Here is a 22,559-nt window from a genome sequence, read left to right as displayed (position 1 = left end):
GCATATCTTATGACACTTGGTGCATGCTACATAACCCCTAGTGCACGTCACATAACCCCTGTCGCATGCCACATAATCCTTGGTGTAAAACACTTCTTAATAGTCAATCTAGACAAAGCACTCTCATTTAATTACAGATCTTCTATATCATAATCTAATCTAAGTCCTTGATGCCTAGCATTTCACCCATACTAGTCAAGACTACTTCTCCATATAACCATTTAACCTAGCAGATACTCCATAATCCCTGGTGCATACTAAATAGCCTTTGGTGCATATCTTATGACACTTGGTGCATGCTACATAACCCCTAGTGCACGTCACATAACCCCTGTCGCATGCCACATAATCCTTGGTGTAAAACACTTCTTAATAGTCAATCTAGACAAAGCACTCTCATTTAATTACAGATCTTCTATATCATAATCTAATCTAAGTCCTTGATGCCTAGCATTTCACCCATACTAGTCAAGACTACTTCTCCATATAACCATTTAACCTAGCAGATACTCCATAATCCCTGGTGCATACTAAATAGCCTTTGGTGCATATCTTATGACACTTGGTGCATGCTACATAACCCCTAGTGCACGTCACATAACCCCTGTCGCATGCCACATAATCCTTGGTGTAAAACACTTCTTAATAGTCAATCTAGACAAAGCACTCTCATTTAATTACAGATCTTCTATATCATAATCTAATCTAAGTCCTTGATGCCTAGCATTTCACCCATACTAGTCAAGACTACTTCTCCATATAACCATTTAACCTAGCAGATACTCCATAATCCCTGGTGCATACTAAATAGCCTTTGGTGCATATCTTATGACACTTGGTGCATGCTACATAACCCCTAGTGCACGTCACATAACCCCTGTCGCATGCCACATAATCCTTGGTGTAAAACACTTCTTAATAGTCAATCTAGACAAAGCACTCTCATTTAATTACAGATCTTCTATATCATAATCTAATCTAAGTCCTTGATGCCTAGCATTTCACCCATACTAGTCAAGACTACTTCTCCATATAACCATTTAACCTAGCAGATACTCCATAATCCCTGGTGCATACTAAATAGCCTTTGGTGCATATCTTATGACACTTGGTGCATGCTACATAACCCCTAGTGCACGTCACATAACCCCTGTCGCATGCCACATAATCCTTGGTGTAAAACACTTCTTAATAGTCAATCTAGACAAAGCACTCTCATTTAATTACAGATCTTCTATATCATAATCTAATCTAAGTCCTTGATGCCTAGCATTTCACCCATACTAGTCAAGACTACTTCTCCATATAACCATTTAACCTAGCAGATACTCCATAATCCCTGGTGCATACTAAATAGCCTTTGGTGCATATCTTATGACACTTGGTGCATGCTACATAACCCCTAGTGCACGTCACATAACCCCTGTCGCATGCCACATAATCCTTGGTGTAAAACACTTCTTAATAGTCAATCTAGACAAAGCACTCTCATTTAATTACAGATCTTCTATATCATAATCTAATCTAAGTCCTTGATGCCTAGCATTTCACCCATACTAGTCAAGACTACTTCTCCATATAACCATTTAACCTAGCAGATACTCCATAATCCCTGGTGCATACTAAATAGCCTTTGGTGCATATCTTATGACACTTGGTGCATGCTACATAACCCCTAGTGCACGTCACATAACCCCTGTCGCATGCCACATAATCCTTGGTGTAAAACACTTCTTAATAGTCAATCTAGACAAAGCACTCTCATTTAATTACAGATCTTCTATATCATAATCTAATCTAAGTCCTTGATGCCTAGCATTTCACCCATACTAGTCAAGACTACTTCTCCATATAACCATTTAACCTAGCAGATACTCCATAATCCCTGGTGCATACTAAATAGCCTTTGGTGCATATCTTATGACACTTGGTGCATGCTACATAACCCCTAGTGCACGTCACATAACCCCTGTCGCATGCCACATAATCCTTGGTGTAAAACACTTCTTAATAGTCAATCTAGACAAAGCACTCTCATTTAATTACAGATCTTCTATATCATAATCTAATCTAAGTCCTTGATGCCTAGCATTTCACCCATACTAGTCAAGACTACTTCTCCATATAACCATTTAACCTAGCAGATACTCCATAATCCCTGGTGCATACTAAATAGCCTTTGGTGCATATCTTATGACACTTGGTGCATGCTACATAACCCCTAGTGCACGTCACATAACCCCTGTCGCATGCCACATAATCCTTGGTGTAAAACACTTCTTAATAGTCAATCTAGACAAAGCACTCTCATTTAATTACAGATCTTCTATATCATAATCTAATCTAAGTCCTTGNCTAAGTGATCCAAGGAAACCACAGAAAAACTTGGACCAAGGCAGACGGACCCGGAATCGAACCGGCGTCCTCCCGAATGCTAAGCAATGGTCTAGACCTCTAGGCCATGCCGCTCGGTAGTTGGTATAAAGAGCAACAGGCAGTTATATAGCTGGGACGGCAACGTAGAGAAGTAAATATTAGGAAGGAAGTCAGACAGGGATGCACACTGCCACCGCTACTTTTTAATCTATACATTGAAGACGCGATCAACATCATTAAAGACAGCACAACTGTAGGGATAGATATACAGGGGCAATCGGATGATATAGCAGTATTAACATCTAGCAAGGAGGAGTTAGAGATATTTTTAAATAAAATGGATGCGCTACTGACAAAACAGTACTGTATGAAAATAAATAAAAGTAAAACAAAAATACTGGTATGCAAGAAATAAAAAGTAGGGAAAAAGCGAATATAAACATAGGAGACGAAAAATTAGAAGAAGTGGCTGATTTTAGGTATCTAGGATGTCAAATAAATCAGCACGGAAGAAGTAGTAGGGATGTAAAACAGAGGATAACGGAGGGTCGCGTTCAATAAAAGGAAGTCACTTCTATGCGCGCGAACGATTGATTTAAAAATTCGAAAATAATTGTTAAAGGTGTATGTTTGGAGCGCGCCCCTGTACGGGAGCGAAACATGGACGATGGGCGCGGCGTAAAAGGTTAGAACTGTTTGAAATGTGGTGTTACAGGCGAATAATGAGGATACCGTGGATAGAGAAGGTTAGAAATAAAAAGATATTAGAAAGAATAGGAGAACAGAGGACTCTATGGAAGCCAATAATAAGAAACTGGCGAGATATGTAGGTTGGTAGTAAACCTTCTCAGGCCTGAAGGACTAGTTAAGGACATATTAAAAAACACAGGAATTAAGAGGAGTAGAGTTACACTTAGATTACATTACTGTTCATAAACAGTTAAGGATGTAGAATGTTCTAGTTTTAAGGAAATAAAAAGACTAGCTCAGGAATGGAAAGTGTGGAGGTGCGTGTCCAACCAGTCTTAGGACTGACGACCTTATGATGATGATGATGATGATGATATTGACATTGGTACGCACATTTAAAAACAACATTAGATAAAAAGATATATTTTTGAATTTCACATTGTTTGTGTAAGCAGGTATTATTTATATTTTATAAACCGCTTTTTATTATCAGTTTCATCACTAATATTATAAAAACAAAACTGTACAATACTGAAGTGCCCACTTAAATTATAATAATAGATACACATGCATCTACGCACGTTTTGAGTTAATTAATTCTGTATATATTTGTAATCCCTTTTCGTTTACGTCCTTATAATAAGGAAGAGCCTTGATCCTTTTCAACCAGTTCGTAATTCTTGGAAACTCGGAAGGAGATACAGGTACTATAATATCTGCAGTGGTGAGAGTCGCAGCAATGTGGAAATCTGCAATCGTGAGATGATCACCAGCAAAGTAATCGTTACCGTCCAAGAAAGCTTCCAAAAATCCATAAGCTTCTTTCAAGGAATCAGCGTGTTCTTTCGACACTTCCTTGGCATTGGCGAAGAAGAATGCTTTCTAAAAAAAAGATATTGGAAGATAAAGAAAAAATTTTTCGTGATATTTGATAAAATTGGGCTAGTATTACTTGACCAGGAAAGGCTGAACGGTAGAAAATTGAGCAAGATGCGCAAATGAGAGACTGCAACGCCAATCGGCAAGAAAAGGATGACGAGAACGCTCGAGTTTGAATACTCGAATTTAAACAGGTTACGTACAAACTAGCCCCGTTTACGATATAACTACAGCGAATTCCCTGCTTCATTTACTTTTACAATTAGCAAAATTATAAATGTGTGCCATTAATAAATATGTACCATTAACATCTACCAAGGAGGAGTTAGAGATAGCTTTAAATAAAATGGAAGCAGTATTGACGAAACAGTACTGTATGAAAATAAATACAAGTAAAACAAAAATACTGATATGCAAGGGAAGAAAAAGTAGGGAAAGAGCGAATATAATGATAGGAAACGAAAAATTAGAAGAACTGGCCAACTTCAGGTATCTAGGAAGTCAGATAGGTCAGGACGGAAAAAGCAATAGGGATATAAAGCAGAGGATAGCGCAGGGTCGTGCCGCCTTTAATAAAAAGAAGTCACTTCTATGCTCGCCAAGGGTTAATTAAAAATTCGAGAAAGGTTGTTGAAGGTGTATGTTTGGAGCACGGCGTTGTACGGGTGTGAAACGTGGACAGTGAGCGCGGCGGAAAAGAAAATGTTAGAAGCGTTCGAAATGTGGTGTTACAGGCGAATGACTAGGATACCGTGGGTAGAGAAGGAGGTATTAAGAGGTATTGGAAATAATAGGAGAACAAAGGACTGTCTGCAAGTCAATAAAAAATAGGCGATATGGGTTGGTAGGACACCTTCTCAGGCATGAAGGTCTAGTCAGAGACATATTAGAGGAAGAAACTGAAGTTAGGAGGGGTAGAGGTAGACCTAGATTAGATCACTGGTCGCAAATATGGGTTGTTCTAGTCTTAGGGAAATGCGAAGATTAGCCCAGGATATAAAAGAGTGCAAGTGCGTGTCCAACCAGTCCAAGGACTAACGACCTTATGATGATGATTAGTGCGATATATACTTTAGCAAAAATATTAATAAGACTTTATTTACTTTCAATTCGTCAGAATAACACTAAAACTATAACTTAGACTAATTAATGTACATGAACATAATGTAACCCACAAAAGCTGGAAACAGACCAACGCTTACCTTCGACCAGTGTACATCGAAGGGTGTAGTATGCCACCGTTAATCCTATTTTGATCTAGTAATACCTAAAAGTACTTTTCATAAAATACTTACAGATGGAAAGCTAAGTCTGACACTAAGAACACTGTTGTTGAAATGGAGTCTTTGATCTACCACCGCCCTTTTCTTCAGATCTTTTGGATACAGCGAATCATTTTTGGCATACTTTCCTACCAAGTAAGGGGTGATGGCATGGCTGTCCCATAAAACAAATCCATCTTCATCCACTAATGTTGGTACTGTATGCTGTGGATTGATCTGAAAGACAAAATTCCAATTACTAACTCAGAATTTAATAACATAGATAATTTTACTTGTAATTTTGTAATAATTTTTACTCTAATTTTTTAATTTCATGTTCTGCAGCTAACATTAAGGTAGAATCATATAAAATTTTGCCTGAATTTTACTAATTGTTACTGGGTTTTTTTATAAATTGACCCACGAAATCTTTCTGTGGGCGTTAATTAAATATTCTGATATTATTAGTTGAAGGTCATTTTTGTTACATGTTTCTATGTCCTATACCGTCGATAAATTAACGGAAAAGAAACAATTTTGGTTTTTGTGAAATAATTGTATATACATGTGAGTATTTATTTTTTAGTAAAAGTAATAATTGCATTAATTGCGGAATTAAATATTTGCCATTTATTAAATGCATTATTATCATAAGTAAACTTTAAAAATACATTCAGCTATTATACAATAACTATTTTAGTCTTACTTACTTTTAAAAATTCTGGTTTCTTGTGTTCTCCAGCAAATAAATTCACAAATTTTGAATTGAGTTCAATGCCAAGGGCCTTTGCTGTAAAAAATACACTTCTTGCCGGAGCACCGCCTTCCATGTAGTACAAAGTAGGAGCCATTATTGATTATTTTAGTGGAAATCGTTCTCGTATTAAAATATCAAAAATAAACTTCGGTCACCTACTGCGATACGCACTCACCGATACTTCCCTCACTTTTGCTACGGTAGCCTTCTGATTCAAACTTTTATTTGTCTTTTTATGTAAGTAGTAACAGCAATTCCCCACCATTATAAACTATATATGAATCAAAGAGATCGTTAGCGATAAATGAACTGAAAAACGAAACTCATGCATATTATTCGTTCAGTTATTACACCACAGTTGGAAATACCATCAAGAAATTCCGTTCTTTCACGAAACAGATGCTTGATTCATGCAGTAATTTTTTTTGAATAAGAATTACTCAATTAAATATTTCTGTTTTCATTTGTTTTCGTCGCATGTTTGCATATTTATACAGCATAATTGTCAAGTCATTGTAAAATTGAGATCATTGTAAATTAGTCTTTGTGGTGCTGCCCTAGTCTTCGTATTGCAGATATACAACAGATAGTTTGTCTGTCTGTAGGTACCTACAATAGAAAAAGCAAGAACAAACCATGACTAAGAGAAAAATTGCATACGCATAGTTTGAGATAGTTTCAGTCATATTATTTCAAATAAAATACGTTATAAATAAAAATTAGTGCTTGCTGATTTGTTCCTTGATTTGTAAGTTTTTGAAGCGTACCTAAAGGATTGGTCAATATTTTCGACTAGCACACCAGTCTCGAGTTTGAACAATTGTTTTGATCAAACCTAGAAGTCTTTTTCGTGGTCTGTTGGAATTATTTCATATTTCAGTGCGGTCCATTCGTTGGAATTACTTCCTACTTCAGGAATACGCCTCGTACGCCCGAAAATTGCCATTTGGTTCATATTTGTTGCTACTGAAGTATTTTGTGTATTAGACAAGGTCAGAAATTTATCAAAACTACTTGATTTCCAGGATCGCGATTTCAATCTTTTTGAATCTCATCAGTCTTCGTCTTGTATATGAACTACTTCAGTAGCAGAAAATACCCACTAGATGGCGATACACTGTATCTATTGGGATATTAAAAATATTTATTATGATCAAACTTTGCCTTTGTTGTTTTAACAGTAGAAATTCCGGTATCTTGATTAACAGGTAAAAAGTAGTTTCCAAAAAAACGAACAGGGATGTGTTATAACCGTTTGAGATTGTGGTACTACGATCATTAAGAGATAATGTTCCAGGTAATTACAAAAACTGCGTCAAACTCCACTCAAGGTTTTCTAGTTTTATTACGGTAGATACCATCCAAATTCACGGTGACATCGTTGCCCCTTAACAATTTTTCGATGGACATAATATGTAAATGTAAATATACAAGATGTGTAGGTATACAATAACTAAGTAAGTGAGTGTTTGTGACAATTTGAGATTAAGATTGAAAACTATAACGTTAATTAGTTTAGTGTCCAATTAAAATGTCATTAAACTCGACGACACAATTTCAAAAATTCAGTCGTTAGTGTTTATTTCGTAATTTTGTTATGGGCCTGACATATTCGTTAAAAAATAATTAGAGGAATTCCTTCGTCATTTGGATTACAAATTGAAATCAAGAAAGTTACAAATTAAAAGTTATGTTAGATACTTACAATACAAAGCACAATCTTTATGCAAAAAAAGTATTATAAGACAATTACGAGAATTTAAATTAGTAAATACAAGGGCGATCCAAAAAATTCAGGAAGGTAAAAGACTTGTTGGGTGCTTCATTCCCACTAGCCAGTAATGCTGGTGGGGGGGCAGTCCCTCCGAACTACGCCGGGAGGTAGGGCAGAAGACCCTCTTTAGCATCCTTTCAGAAATTGTGGGAATGGGTGGGTGGTGGTTAGAGTGAAATGATTTGCCTAAGTGATCCAAGGAAAACTCAGAGAAAAACCGACGTCCTCCCGAATGCTAAGCAATGGTCTAAACCTCTAGGCCATGCCGCTCGGTAGGAAGGTTTAAGAGATAAGCAACCATCCCCACATTTTGTGTTGTTTTAAGATACGTGACGGGCTCTTTATTATATGTCACAATATTTACTTAATTATTATCTAAACCTGCTTCCACGTAGAAACACTTTCGAGTCAAACTGATTCAAGTAAACAAAATTATTTTTAATAGAAACAGGGCGTTCAGGAGTATTTATAAATTTTTATTCACAATCTATTCCAAGGCAGGGTTAGGCATACTTAAATTTTTGATTTTGCAAATGTATCAATATAGGAATATTCGTCATCAGGGAGTACTTTATGTAATGATTGTAATAAGATTCGAATAAATAACTAAATAATGGAAATTATTTAAATTAAAATAGGTTAAATGTATTGTCTTTTGCTAACGCTTTTATTATTGTAAGAAGTACCAGTTAAAATATTTTGAAATCTTTCGTTTATAATTTTTATAAAAAGGTGTATTTTAAGCAGATATGATTTCTGTTTAGGAATTGGCGTTAGCTAATATTCCGAGGATCTTTGATATCCTTATTTCCATAGACCTCTCAACCTAACCTAACCTCTTCGAAATGTTAGGTGAGAATAGGATAGGTTAGGTTAGGTTGCATATACGGCTGTATTTAATTTTAAATTTGATGTATATTTTAAAAGACTTATAAGCATTTGTGGTTGTCTTGTTGATAACATGATAAATTGTACATAATAAAAGATACAAAAACGTTTAGGAAAATTAGGCAAGTTTGGATTTAACAATGTCAGCAAATTGTTTCCTTCCGTCTTCAACAACCTCATTAAAGTAAGGAAGAGATTCCATTTTTTTCATCCATGCATTTATTCGTGGATATTCCTTTGGACAGATTGGTACAAACGCTTCCATGTTAGTAAGAACCGCGACTATGTTAAAGTCAGCGATGGTAAGTTGATTGCCTGCAGTATATTCGCTTTCTGCTAATAAAATTTCCAGAAAGCCATAAGCCTCCTTTGTGCTCTCTCTTTGGGCTTTGGTCACTTCTTTGACATTATCGTTCAGGACGGGGTACTTAAAAATGAAATTATCTTATTTATACTGTTGCTATAAATTTTCGACTTCTCTATTAATTTTTTTTAACGACTCCTAAAAAGTGTTACAAATATTATGAGATGGAACAATTGTATTATGAAGATCATGGTTGGATTTTATATTTTTTTGAAGCAATTTGTGGTTTTTGTTAATGTTAATAGTAGAATGTACAATTTTTCCAGCAGTACTTAGAACCTGTTAAGCATAATTGAATAGAAAGCAAAATATTCTGGCGCCGGGACACGCGTTTCTGTTTTGACATTAATTTTGGCCTAAAAGGGGATAACAGTTGGACTGTTGAAATCTGGAGATCAGTGGCAATCCATCTGTTATATAGGACGTAGATAACAACGTAAGAAAATTTGTCTAGACGTCCTCGTCCTCGTCCTTGTGGTTGTTTAACTTACTACACTCTTACAATTATATAAAGGCAGAGGCAAATTATTGAAAATTTCGAACAAGAATATGAATATGTACTCTGTATTGCTACCAGGACATCCTTGTTCTTTCAGAGGAACGATATACATTAACTGGTACGAGACACTCTGACAGGATCAATTCCTCTGCAAAAGTACTTCCAGAAGCGTTTCCAATAAGACAGCTGTTTGTACATTCTATCGTTAAATGTTAGATGGCTCTTATGGGTTAATGGGTTAATAGGTAAGTTAGATATGGAGTAAATTACACTTACGCAAATATTCAAAAATCTGGGAAGTAATGTGCCATTATTAAAATGAAGCCTTTGATCTACAATTGCCCTTTTTCTGAGGTCTTTTGGGTATAAGGAGTCGTCTTTGCCAAATTTACCAACCAGATATGCATTTATAGCGTGGCTATCCCATAAAACAAATCCGTCTTCTTCAACCAATGTTGGAAGGGTATGTTGTGGATTAATCTAATGATACATCGATGACATAGGATAACATGCATAACTTTAGAACTATTATTGAAATAAAATTAGAAAATGTTCGTTCTTGTTCAATTTGCTAAGTATTAGTCCATTTCCAATGCATTAAAAATAAAATAACTAACGAATCGAACATTACTTACATTTTTTATTAGGGATTCTTCTGTTTTTCTGGCGGCTACGAAAACGCGTTCCAATTGTATAATAAGTCATAAGTCTCTTAAGAACGTCATAACTACTTCGATATTTTAATAATTCAAACAAAAACCAACGATAAATAGAAAATATCTTTACCTACCTTTATAAAATCGGGTTTCAGCTGTGCTTTCTCAAATACGTTTACGGGCTTGAGATCGAAGTCAATCTTAAGAGCCTTTCCCGCGAGAAGTACGCTCCTGGAGGGACAGCTAGCGTTCGCATAGTAAAGTGTTGGTGCCATTGCTGTTGGTTACAATAGTACAATGGACTTAATGTGTTACTAACTGCAATGACAAAAAGCAGTTGTTATTTATTATATTATTGAATAATATCAAACTTCCTCTAGTCGTCGACCCACACCGACCCTTGCACTTGAAATAATAGGAGGTTATCAAAAAGGCTTTGGTTACAGTGATGTTACTCGTTAAGGTTCCATGAGGTAACTTGCTGCTGTGGAATTCAATTTTATTCAGCGAACTAATAATGAAAAATGAAAATTACTTACTATAACTCGATTTCTAAAGGTGGCTTCCCACTACTAGTATTAGCGGAGGCCTGAATTCGCGCCGCGGGCAGAAACAGGTAACGCGGATTGGGCTTGGCCGCGCGTGAGCGCTTCCCAGGGCCTGTATCAACTTGTCTTCATGTGTTTGAAGAGGTTTCAGGAGTATTAAAATGTCGCGTGAAAGAAAAAGAATGGCAATTACTGCCGCAGCTTTTGTTTTGTTTAGTTTGTCATATTATTTACTCAAAAAGAGGCAGAAGAACAAAAGGCGATGGCGGATTATTAAATAATAGCCGATTAGGGTAAAGTTTTTGATACTAAATTTTGAGAAAAGTACATGCAATAGAAATTTCTGTGCACGCCATCATGCGTTACTGTCGATATTTATTCCTTCCGGTGATTTCACGAAAGTTGATGAGGAAGAAGAAATTATATTATATTTTTTTAGTTCGGAAGTAACATCCTGTTAACACATGTATGTATTTTTGTGAAATATAGATAACAACAGATGCCTACAGGTTATATCAAGCCTCGCCTTTGAACTTACCGACTCGCGAAGGGTCATCACGTATTCTCTCGCGCCTTTTCGGACAGCACCCTTCCCATGACGTGCTGGCGCGGTCCGGCGTGCAATATCTTGAGCCGTGGGAAACCACCTTAACGTTTTTGTTGCAATAGTACCATTATGCAGTGCTGGATCAAGCAATAATGTAGAGCACTGCATAGTAATTTTAATGATTTTTTATTTATTGTAAAGACTGAATGGACAAGGATGGTGCCGTTTAAATTTGAAAAAAATATTCTACCTCTGAGGATCGAAAATTAGGGGATAATTCCTGTTCTTAATTGGAAGTCGCTTTTATACGTAAGTGCAATGTTTAAATTATAGCAATAAGCAGGACAAATTGACATAAATGAAGAAAATAACAGACAAAAAAGATGTTAAAATGCTTGGTATGCCAATTATCATAGATATATGTCATTCAAGCCAATTAAGTGTTTCATAGTAACAACTCCATAGTCCACACTGCCTCTTGTACTTACTGAACATGTTCTGACCTTGTTTGAAGCCTCCCCCTAGGGATCAAAGGCTCGAGGCGGCTCGTCCCCTACCCTCTATAGTCCGTCTTGACGACGGTAGGTGTATGTGTAGGAATATGTGGCGACCAAAATGTTCGGATTGATTCCTATGCGTTTAATAAACTTCAGAATGGTTCCCTAGAGATCGACCATTTTAAATGGGTGACATGGTCCACTTTTGCTCAAGTAATATTGTAAATTCTTAGAGGTAACTAGGGCTTTAGGAGATGTGGGGGTTGAATGTTTAAGTACCTAGTGAAGCAGGTACTCATAAGCAAAATTATTTACCTCTAGTTTTTAGAAAATAGTTTTAGGCACACTTTTACGTATATTCATATGTACTTATAAAAGTGCCCTTAGATCCAGCCGTCACTGGTAAACGATAGTAAACTTTCTTTGCTTATTGTATCATTTATTGAACGCGTAAATAGTTTTAATTACTCCCATTATCAGTTGGTAATTAACAATTGAAACAAAGGGTACTGTTGTTAACGTTGAATAATGAAAGCGGTAATTTTTGTAATTAACTTGGCGACTTTATCAGTTTCTTTAATAAAAATTAATAAACCCTTCTTTACGGAATTAGTAAGGACTAATTTTGTTCTTTCTGTGTTCTTTTAGAATTCTTACTAAATTAGCTTTTTTTATAAGAATTATTTTCCTTTACAAACAGTAAACAGATCTTCTAATTATAAAATTTGCGTGACATTTGGTGAAAAATTGTGATGTAACAAGATTAACTTGGTCCAGTTTATCAAAAACGTTAAAAACTTTAAAATTATCCCATGTCAAGTCTCATAAATCTTTCAACAATTGATCTATGGAAAGTGTCATGTGCCTGATGCAATTTTTCAGAAAAATAATTTGTACAACGTACAAAATGAAAAAAACATAAAAAAGATTGAATGCATAGTATTTTTATTAGATAAATGTTAATACAATCTTAAGTATGTTTTGCTATAACAATTTCTGCGTACTGCTTTCTTCCTTTCCCATCAACTTCGTTAAAATATGGAATAGATTGAATCCTTTGAATTTTTCGGAATTCAGGAGTGAATACAGGTACTACGGCTTCTGTATTTGTAAGAAGGGTGGCAATATTGAAATCGGCAATAGTTAGCTGATTGCCGGCAACGTAGTTACTTACCGGTTAAGAACGTCTCCAAAAATCCGTAAGCTTCCTTCATTGTATCAGCTAGCTCCTTTGGTATTTCTTTTAGTTTTCCAGATATTACAGGAGCCTTTAAAATACAAGGATAAATATTGGAGATAAAGAAGATCTTCAAAAAACACCTCCTGAAGGGATTTTTACCGACTAAAACACCTCCTCGAGTGGGTAGATGAACCCGATGGTTGTACATCCCCGAGAAAGAAAATGGAGAAATGGAAAGGTTGAAAGTGGAAAGAGTATTGAATTTGGAAAAGGCTTGAGTGTGGGGGAGAGACGGGAGTATTTGGGGGGGGGGGTGGAACTGTCGAAATAGGTAGTCCATTTCTGAAGTGATGAGTGTACGCTTGTGCTAAAAAGCAAAGCTAGAGATGAGCCAAATGGAGCGGCTCATTATAGAAGGTGATAGAAACGGTCGTTTGGTTGCGGGGCGAAGTTGGAGAGTGTCGAGATGATGGGGTTTTGGGGTTTACGTGGTCTGACACTGAGGCTCGGAGATTTGCCGCGTATGAGATTGTAACCTCAGGGAGAGAAAGTAAACCGGTTTCTTCCAGAATTTTGGGTGTTTCTGACGAACCAGGGGTAGTTTAGTGCGAAACGAAAGATCCGCATGTGGGTGCCTTGCAGAAGCTTCAGGCGGTAGGGAAGGGGCGCAGCCCCAGACGGGAATGGCGCAGGAGATGATTGCGTTAAACACACGGAGTTGTTTTGGAAGAAAGGCTTGAGTGCGATGAATGCACCCATGAGCTTGTTAGGAGTGGCTGAGATGTGGCGCCGCCAGGTTAGGGTTCTGTCGAAACGACGCCTAGATATGTGACGAAGTTGCTTCACTTGGTGGGGCGGTTGCTTACGATGATGGAGCGAGACTTTCGGATTCTACGTGAGAAGAAAATTGCTTCCGATTTAGTTTAGTTAATTGAAAGTTTCCATTTCCAATACCAGTTTAGAGGTACTAGACCATTTGGTTATAATTTGGAATAATACATCAACGGAAGAATAAGTAGGTAAAACCAGTGTGGAAAGTTGCCCTTTTTCTAATAAGGATATCGGCTGGTCAAACTGGCCGAATAGATGTTTATGAAAAGTTAAAAATTTATTAGTCGAAAGTAGCATTTCTACGAACAGTTACTTACACCGATATTCAAAAACCTAGCAAGTAGAGTTCCATTACAGAAATGTAACCTTTGCTTTACCAAGGTCCTTTTTTTCAAATCTTTTGGGTAAAGAGAATCATCCTCACCATACTTTTCAACTAAATAAAGGTTTATAGCGTTACTGTCCTAAACAACAAACCCATTATCATCTACCAATGCTGGTATAGCATGTTGCGGATTTATCTGAAAACGGATTGAAAATTGTATTTCGTTATTCAAATCGTGGAAATGGAAATCATTTACAGCAAAATTAAGAACAAGTTTTTTTGTTTTATTTCAACTCCTCTTTAACATTTCAGCGAGAACAATGTTAAGTATTTTCAGTACTAGGCACTATGACCTTTTTTTTAAGGTTTACTCACCCCTATAGCTTCACCCAACCCTAGGAGCTAAACTATAAGGAGTGGGGAAAAACGCCTCTATACATTTTTTATTTGAAGCAGTTTTTAAGTTCTTTCCTAAGCAAGTAAGATAAATATCCCTTTTTTGGGTTTTAATTTAATTTTTTCTGCCTGATGGTTCGGCTTAAATTTGAAATAATGTCTTCAGGATTATTTTGGATGTTCATTCAAACATGAAGCAAGTATACCGTTACCAGTCAATTTGGTATTTTAATTTGCATTATACTGACCTTTACAAATTCAGATCGTAAATGTTCACCTGCAAGTAAGTTTAAAGTTTTTAAATTGAAGGTGATTCCAGGATCTCTTCCTGTAAGAAGCACACTTCGGGATGGAGCACTCGCTTCTGCATAATACAATGTTGGAGCCATTATACCAAGCTACACGGAATAAATGAAATAAGTAACCTTTACAATTAGATTATGATTATTATTATGAAACTGATGAAAATTGATAGATACTTGCTACGTTTAATATTTTTTTGGACCATATAGTAGACCTTCAGTTATAGACAGATGATTCAAACTGATTCCCCACTTTTAAATTCTATAAACAAGTTTTATCAAGGGCAAGCCATAAGCAATTTAGTGAAGAGGAGACAACAAGTGTGTATGTTTTACAAGTTTTAATGAAACATAATGTACAATACCTACCGCTAAAAAGTTTGCGGGTATGATTTGATATAAATTATTGTATTTAATTATTGTCTCTTTGTTGTATGGAAAAATTTTAAAATAGAAATTTTCGTACAGTGTATACATATATATTTATTTTTTATATAGTATCTATCCATTGTAAAAAAGCAAACATTTAATTAACTTTTTTCTCATTATGTCACAATAATTTTAGATTAGAAAGGCAGATCAAAAAAAATAATCAAAAGAAGATAACTTTATAATTGTCAATAGTGACTTATCGTTTTATAAAATGTGTAATATCATGAAAAACAAACAGGTGTTTTATATAAATATCATTTCGGGAAATAAGGTAGGTAAGTGTTTATGTGTCTTGTGATGTGTAAACTCTAAATAGCTTTCCTATGAATTGACAGAAATAAAGACATATTAGATGTAAAATCATGATTTAAAAGATCCAGGGGTAGATTGGATTGTGTTATGATAATTGTTTCTAGGTATTAAGCTTGATTTCACTCTTTTGCAAAAGAAGATGAGGAGATGGAAAAGAAAATGAATACAAGAAAAGTGGGAAAATAAAATCTTTTCCACATTTTCTTTTAATTTCCATTATTGTCACTAAAATCTTTTTATTTTAAATTGTATAAATACTCGTTAATTTGTACTAAAGCCGTCAGGCACTGTCACGTTAAACTATCAATGCCTTTTAAACGAAATGATACTTTGGCGGACACCTGACGGACGGCTGCTGACCGTCAACTTATTGATAGTGAGAATCAAGCTTTAAGCTGCAGTATTTAAATTGCTCTCGTCTTTAAGCATTCTTCAATTATTTAGTGTTTTAGATTTTCACTATACATGTTTAGAACTAAAAATTCAGGTTGATTTAAACAATCGTGATATAATAAGTATATTCATTGAAAAGTTAAATTATACAACACCAGTATGTTCAACAATATTTTAACACCAAAATCAATTGTGACGCTCTTAAGTAAGTTTGGATTTAATAGCTTCTGCAAATTGCTTTCTTCCGTTTTCATTAATCTCGTTAAAGTATGGAAGTGACTGAATCCTTTGGAACCATGCGCTTATTTTCGGGAAGTCGGGGGTAAACACAGGCACAGAAGCTTCTGCATTAGTAAGAAGGCTAGCAATATTCAAGTCAGCAATAGTTAACTGGTTACCAGCAACGAAATCCCTTTCGGTCAGGAACGTTTCCAAAAAGCCATAAGCCTCTTTTAAACTGTCAGCTGGCTCCTTTGGTATTTCTTTTATGTTTCCAAACAATATGGGACCCTTTAAAATGCAATTAATCAATATCTCTATCAAGTAAAAAACGTAGTTATTCCTATGAAAATTTGATTATCAATCAGTGAAAGGTAAATAATTAACTATAAACACAAGAATAAAAGAACACATTAATTTACAGTATTAGTAAAAGAGAAAAAAATCCGACTTCTTGGATCATTGTAACTCGTTTAACCACAACTTAGATGAAGAAAATCTAGTCACCCTAGACAAAAATTTTCAGTCTCTCTCCAGTCTCTTAGAGTCTTTCAGCGTCTCTGAGAGTATCTCTCACAGTCTCTCAGTTATTGCCTAGGTGTTTTTATGGATCTCTTACGGTCTTCGTATGAGAGTCTCGAACGATAAAATTGTTACTTCTCACAGAGAGACTGAATGAATAAAACTGAAAAATTGAGAGACTCGAGTCTCTCGTAGAAAGACTGGGGTCTCTGAAATATGTTGAACTTTTAACCATGTCTATGGAGACATCACTTATTGAGAGATTCGAGTCTCTCGTTCAGAGATTCGAGTCTCTCGTTCAGAGATTCGAGTCTCTCATTCAGAGATTCGAGTCTTTCGTTCAGAGACGCTAAACAGTTTTTTCGACAGTGTCTCTCAGCGACACCGGAGACGGAGACTCGAGTCTCGCTTTCAGAGACTCTGAGAGACTAAACATTTTTATCTCGGGCATTTTACAGAGTAGGTAATTTTAACAAAAGTAAAAAGTTATCTCCTCTAGAAAACCTAGAATTCACAAAGAAACCTCTTAGAGCTCAGTTAGAGTTAAGTTTAATAGACTCCGCACGAAGTGCTAATTTTACATTTTACATTTTTATACCTACACAGATGTTAATAAACCTGGGATAAAGAGTTCCACTACTGAAGTGTAACCTTTGATTAACTAAGGTTCTTTTCTTCAAATCTTTTGGGTACAAAGAATCATCTTCACCATATTTTTCAACCAAGTAAGAATTAATTACATTGCTGTCCCAGACAACAAATCCATCGTCATCTACCAATGTTGGAACGGTATGTTGCGGATTTATCTAACAATGAAAATAATTAATTCAAATAAGTCCTTAAAGAGATTCAAAGTATCGTGGATGATGTGATACCTCCTTAGCTCATATGTCACTAACCTTTACGAATTGTGGTTGCAATTGTTCACCAGCAAATAAATTTATAGGTTTTAAATTAAACGTGATTCCAAGGGCTCTTCCTGTAAGAAGAACGCTTCGCGCCGGAGCACTTGCCACCGCCTAATACAATATCGGAGCCATTCTTATAATACTTTTAATACGGAATATCTTAGAAAACACATGAACTTTCTTTCGTACCTTGCTTACTGTACACTCTCTATTTCAGACATGAATGATCTAAAATAGATTCCCCACTTTCTAATTGTTTATCTCAATTTTGTCAAGTGTGAGGTCAAGGCAGGTCAGTTACATGGGACAACAAAAAATGTTTGTAACATGGAAGGTAATCTACAGTGCCATCAGTGACCTGTAAGATATTTATATTCATATTTATACTATCAGTCTAGTATTGGACAAAAACCAAAGGTAATTAGTGTTGAAAAGTATATTTGCACTGAAAAAAAGAGCAAGTGATTCGTATGCTAACAACGTCGGAGGTTGAAGAGGGAAGAACAAAAACATAGTCATTCCTGACGTAATCTGCGACGTTGAATTTCGAATTTTCCTGATATTCCAATCTTAAAACCAAACACCCCAAATCAGCGTCATACAGATCTTGAGGTTAAGATATTTGAAAATTTTGATGCGCCGGGAGAATTCCGGTATTGAACATTGCAAGATATTGTAAGATCATGTAGTATAAATACTATAACTGGAATAGAGATATCTCAACTTTATAAATAATAAACAGAAATAGTTTTCCTGCTAACATTCATTTGATAAAACGGTTAATTAATTAAATGTGTATGCGGCTTATCCATATACTTAAGTAATTGTCTCCATGCGGAACCAATTAAAAATATGAACCCATTTATTAGTACAATGACCTAAAAATGAAATAAACATATCAATAAAATTAAAATTGCACCGTTTGATGTTGAAATGCAAGAAGATTGATACATGCTGAAACGTGAACAATAATAACTTTATACAGAAAATGGAACGAAAATTGTTGAGCGTTGAGCGTCATGAAATTTTCACACATCAAAACCGTATTTAGCAAGGGTTTGTTGAAACCAATTTCTCAAAAAGTCTATGCTATATGAAGTTTAGAGCTACGATAGATTTAGATACAATTAGGAACAATTGTGTCGAACATATTTACTAATGAGTTATCCAACCAAGTATTAAAATATTTATGAATAATCCTTGGAATTGGGCCATGGATACTCATACCAGTTGGATTAAAAAGGAATTCCCCTTTTTTACCCCCCAGTAAATGTTTTTTATCATTCGACTTTGTTATACGATCTTTGTATTCTGAGGTCTGAACCAATTTGTCCGATAAATATGCAAACTGAGCTTCTAAATTGCGGTATGTGTGACGTATGGTCTTGCGCACTGGCTTCAGCACGGGAGGGAGTCTCTCTAAATGGTAGGTGACCATTGCATCATTAAGGGGACGCGTACAGCCATAAGGGGCAGTTTTTTCACTGGTTCATTTTTACTCTTGTGGACGATGAAGATTAAACAACATATGGAACAGCGACCAAACGATGAATCTTGGGAAAGCCCTCAGAAAATTAATAATATGTGAGGGCTGCTTATGGAAGTTACACAACCCTACTTAAGTGGATGGGGTGTTTTGGTAAGGGCTGTGAAGTTTGCAAAGATAATGTAAGACCAGAATGACTCTCGACTTCCTGTGCTGATGAAAACATCATACGAATGCAATTCGTTGTTCTATCTGACTGCTGGTGATTTAAATTTGGGAAATAGTGTGATGGTAATGGAAGAATACTGCATCACAACAATAGGTCCCTACATTAATGAATGAATGTTACTGTCCTTAATTCGACCTCCCTATTCGCCAGACTTAGCCCCCTGCGATTTTTTTTATTTCTTAAATGAATGATGATCATGCTAGAGTTGATACTGAGGAGATGCAAAAACTATGAAATATGAGACGGTTGAAGATCCTTACTTCCATGAACTTCTAGGGATGTTATGAACATGTTACATGTGCACTACGATAAATGGAAAACAATTCGGAGTGGTTAACATGGATCTACTCTTACTTCAGTTCTGCTACGTATATTTGCAGGACGTGATTCTTTCAAAAGTTTTTATAAAGCATTTGAAAGAATGAGGAAGAACAATTACACTTCTAATTAGATTTTTATAATTAAAATCTTACAAGTAACGTACAATAAAAAATACATGTCAAATAATGAATAGATGTAGGTAATACAATTTGTTCCATATTCCTTTCTTAATATTGAAGGAAATAACTTCGTAATATGTATCATAAGTAGTCTTAATATTAATTCTATCGTCCACATCGTTTCTTCACTTCTTCGGCATACACATTGAGACCATTTTGGTTAGCTGAATTGTAATATGGTAGTGATTCTATTCGCTGGATCCAAGCAGTCAACTTCGGATACAATTGTGGACAAATTGGAACAAACATTTCCATTGTTGTAACAGACGCTATAAGGCTGAAGTCTGCTATTGTCAGGCTGTTTCCAGCAATATAAGACTCGTTTTCAATGGACAGGAATGTTTCTAGAAAGGAGTATGCTTCTTTTATGGCAGCAACGTGATTTTCGGTGATAGATTTGGACTCTCCAAACCAAATTTCTTTCTGTAAGGAAATGAGAATTAGATTCAATTGTTTTGATATAGGTAACAAATGTAACCAACCCCTTGACAAAAAATTTCAGTCTCTCCCCAGTCTCTCAGAGTCTTTCAGCGTCTCTGAGAGCGTCTCTCACAGTCTCTCAGTTATTGCCTAGGTGTTTTTATGTATCTCTCACAGTCTCTTTATGAGAGACTCGAACGATAAAATTGTTAATTCAGAGATTCGAGTCACAGAGAGACTGAATGAATAAAACTGAAAAATTGAGAGACTTGAGTCTCTCATAGAAAGACTGGGGTCTCTGAAATAAGTTGAATTTTAACTATGTCTATCGAGACAACACTTCTTGAGAGATTCGAGTCTCTCGTCCAGAGACATCACCAAATGAGGATTTCTCTATGAGCGACTCGAGTCTCTCGTTTAGAGACGCCAAACAGTTTTTTCGACAGTCTCTCTCAGCGACACCAGAGAGACTCGATGAGAGACGGAGACCCGAGTCTCGCTTTCGGAGAATCTGAGAGACTGAACATTTTTATCTCGGGACCCCAATCCAACATCTTTTAAAATCCCTATAACTTAATATTATAAATTTTAAAATTTAAATCTTTTTGCTGTATTTTTCTCTCAAGAATGGTCTCCTGGCAGAAACGATATCGTAGAGAAAATAAAGTCTTCAAGATATTAACTATGACAACCAGTTGAATTTTGTTTGTTTCTTTAAAACTACAGATGCAATTTTCAACATTTTTTATTTCAGAAAAGTACAAAGTTGACTTATTATTTTAGACAATAACTCATTACGATATGATCCAAAGGGCTGGAGCAGGCTGATGATACCGACTAAAGTTAAGGTGGTTTTCTATTTGCTTAGAAAGAAGAAAGTATTTTCTAACTAGAAGCCAGAGTGGTATTATCTTTCTAGATACCTAATATTTGGTTTTTATTTACCGTAATGGGATCTAACTTTGCGAATAGGATTCCACTGTCAAAATGCAGTCTTTGATCCACTACAGCCCTTTCCTTAGGGTCTCTTGGATACAAGGAATCATCTTTCCCATATTTTCCAATGAGATATGCATTTATAGCATGACTGTCCCAAATTGAAAAGCCATCTTCATCTACCAACGTGGGAACTGTATGTTGTGGATTTATCTGCAAATAGATACTATGGTATGTCCAGTGATTTAGCCCTATCCAAAAACAGATTGTGCTTTAATTTGTTGTTTTGCAAAATTTGTTATAAACAAAAAACATTGGAGAACTTTAATATAATTTATTCAGAAATAAATTAGCTTCATTATCTACATTGCATTTAAAATGCAAATACAAAATAAAAAATACCTACTTTTATCTTGCATTCAAATACTTTTTTGAGAAAAGTATTTTGTATTTTATTTGAAATAGTTTTCCGAACGTATTTTTTATTTGTAAAATACAAAAGTAAATTTTTGCCTTTGAAAGTTTTGCTAGTATCACCGATCAAATATTATATAAAATAATGAATGAAATGAAAATTTTAAACTCCTTAGAAATGGATAATCTAAAATATTGGATCGATATTTTTTTCCTGGTTCAATGTCATGGTCTATGGAATTTTGAAGTTTCAAATTGATATCAGCAATTACGACAAAACAATATCAAATTGATATACGTCAACTGTGTAAAACTGAAAACTACAAGATATTGTGAGGTGCTAATTAATGGATGTAATCCAAAATTCTTAGAAAACGATACCAAAAACATCACTTATTAAATAAACCCAAAGCTAAAAAACTTTGGGTTCCAATTCTTTCTCTTATTACAATGTGTAAAAGATCAGAAACCAAACGGGGTTGTAAATATTTTGATATAAAATGATTGATGTTGATTTTAATCAATAAAATTATTTGCAACCCTATTTTGGCTCTGATTGTTCACGCTAAACAAACTATTTAGGCATAAGTGTCTTTTCTCCAATTAAAACGCTTGATAAAGGTAAATAAGGAAGCATATAGAAGAATTATTTGTTGCTGAACTGAAGAAACTATAATATAAAGAAAGAAAAACTATATCTCAATCATTTAAAACAGGAAAATATGAATCATACTTAATCTTCGCAGCTGGTGATATAGTGGATACACCACTATTACCTTGGAAAAACTCCAATATTTAAAAAAATTAGAAAACGCCTGCAAGGTTTTCTTAAGAAATATTTTATACTTAAGTAAATGTAGAAAAATAAATAGGTTCTACAAAAAAGTATTTATTTAAGAAGAAGTATTTTAAAAGTACGTATTTTGCATTTAGCATTTAAAATATAAAAGGGAAATCTATTTTGTATTTTACATTTGAAATAACAAATCAAAAAAGTATTTGCATTTTATAATGCAA

The 22,559-nt window shown here is 35.2% G+C and overlaps 3 protein-coding genes and 1 pseudogene across 3 annotated transcripts in view; all 4 read right to left on the bottom strand.

Annotated features, from left to right (window-relative positions):
- Positions 1-3,546: 3,546 nt before the first annotated feature.
- LOC108742625 lies at positions 3,547-10,556 on the bottom strand. The gene is made up of 6 exons (XM_018477898.2): positions 10,280-10,556; positions 9,766-9,969; positions 8,751-9,053; positions 5,918-6,064; positions 5,241-5,444; positions 3,547-3,948 (listed from the first exon to the last, which is right to left on the bottom strand). The coding sequence occupies exons 1-6, from the start codon at positions 10,418-10,420 to the stop codon at positions 3,640-3,642; spliced, it is 1,308 nt and encodes a 435-aa protein (XP_018333400.2). The 5' UTR covers positions 10,421-10,556; the 3' UTR covers positions 3,547-3,639.
- A 1,857-nt stretch (positions 10,557-12,413) lies between these two features.
- On the bottom strand, positions 12,414-15,173 carry LOC108742629 (annotated as a pseudogene).
- An 855-nt stretch (positions 15,174-16,028) lies between these two features.
- LOC108742627 (glutathione S-transferase 1-like) lies at positions 16,029-18,273 on the bottom strand. The gene is given in 3 exon segments (XM_018477900.1): positions 16,029-16,418; positions 17,252-17,455; positions 17,549-18,273. Coding segments are annotated over 3 exon segments (654 nt in total). The 5' UTR covers positions 17,690-18,273; the 3' UTR covers positions 16,029-16,109.
- Positions 18,274-19,713: 1,440 nt separating this feature from the next.
- LOC108742624 (glutathione S-transferase 1-like) overlaps positions 19,714-22,559 on the bottom strand; it is an 11,048-nt gene continuing 8,202 nt past the window's right edge. The window contains exons 2-3 of the mRNA XM_018477897.2: positions 21,138-21,341; positions 19,714-20,195 (exon numbers count right to left, since the gene is read on the bottom strand). Of these exons, the coding sequence (XP_018333399.1) occupies positions 19,878-20,195; positions 21,138-21,341 (522 nt within the window). The 3' untranslated portion in view covers positions 19,714-19,877. The remainder of the gene's footprint in view (positions 20,196-21,137; positions 21,342-22,559) is intronic.

This window comes from Agrilus planipennis, unplaced genomic scaffold (genome assembly GCF_000699045.2).
Source record: "Agrilus planipennis isolate EAB-ADULT unplaced genomic scaffold, Apla_2.0 scaffold335, whole genome shotgun sequence".
NCBI lineage: Eukaryota > Metazoa > Arthropoda > Insecta > Coleoptera > Buprestidae > Agrilus > Agrilus planipennis.
Note: the sequence above shows the minus strand (reverse complement) of the source record. Positions and strands in the feature narration are given on the sequence as shown.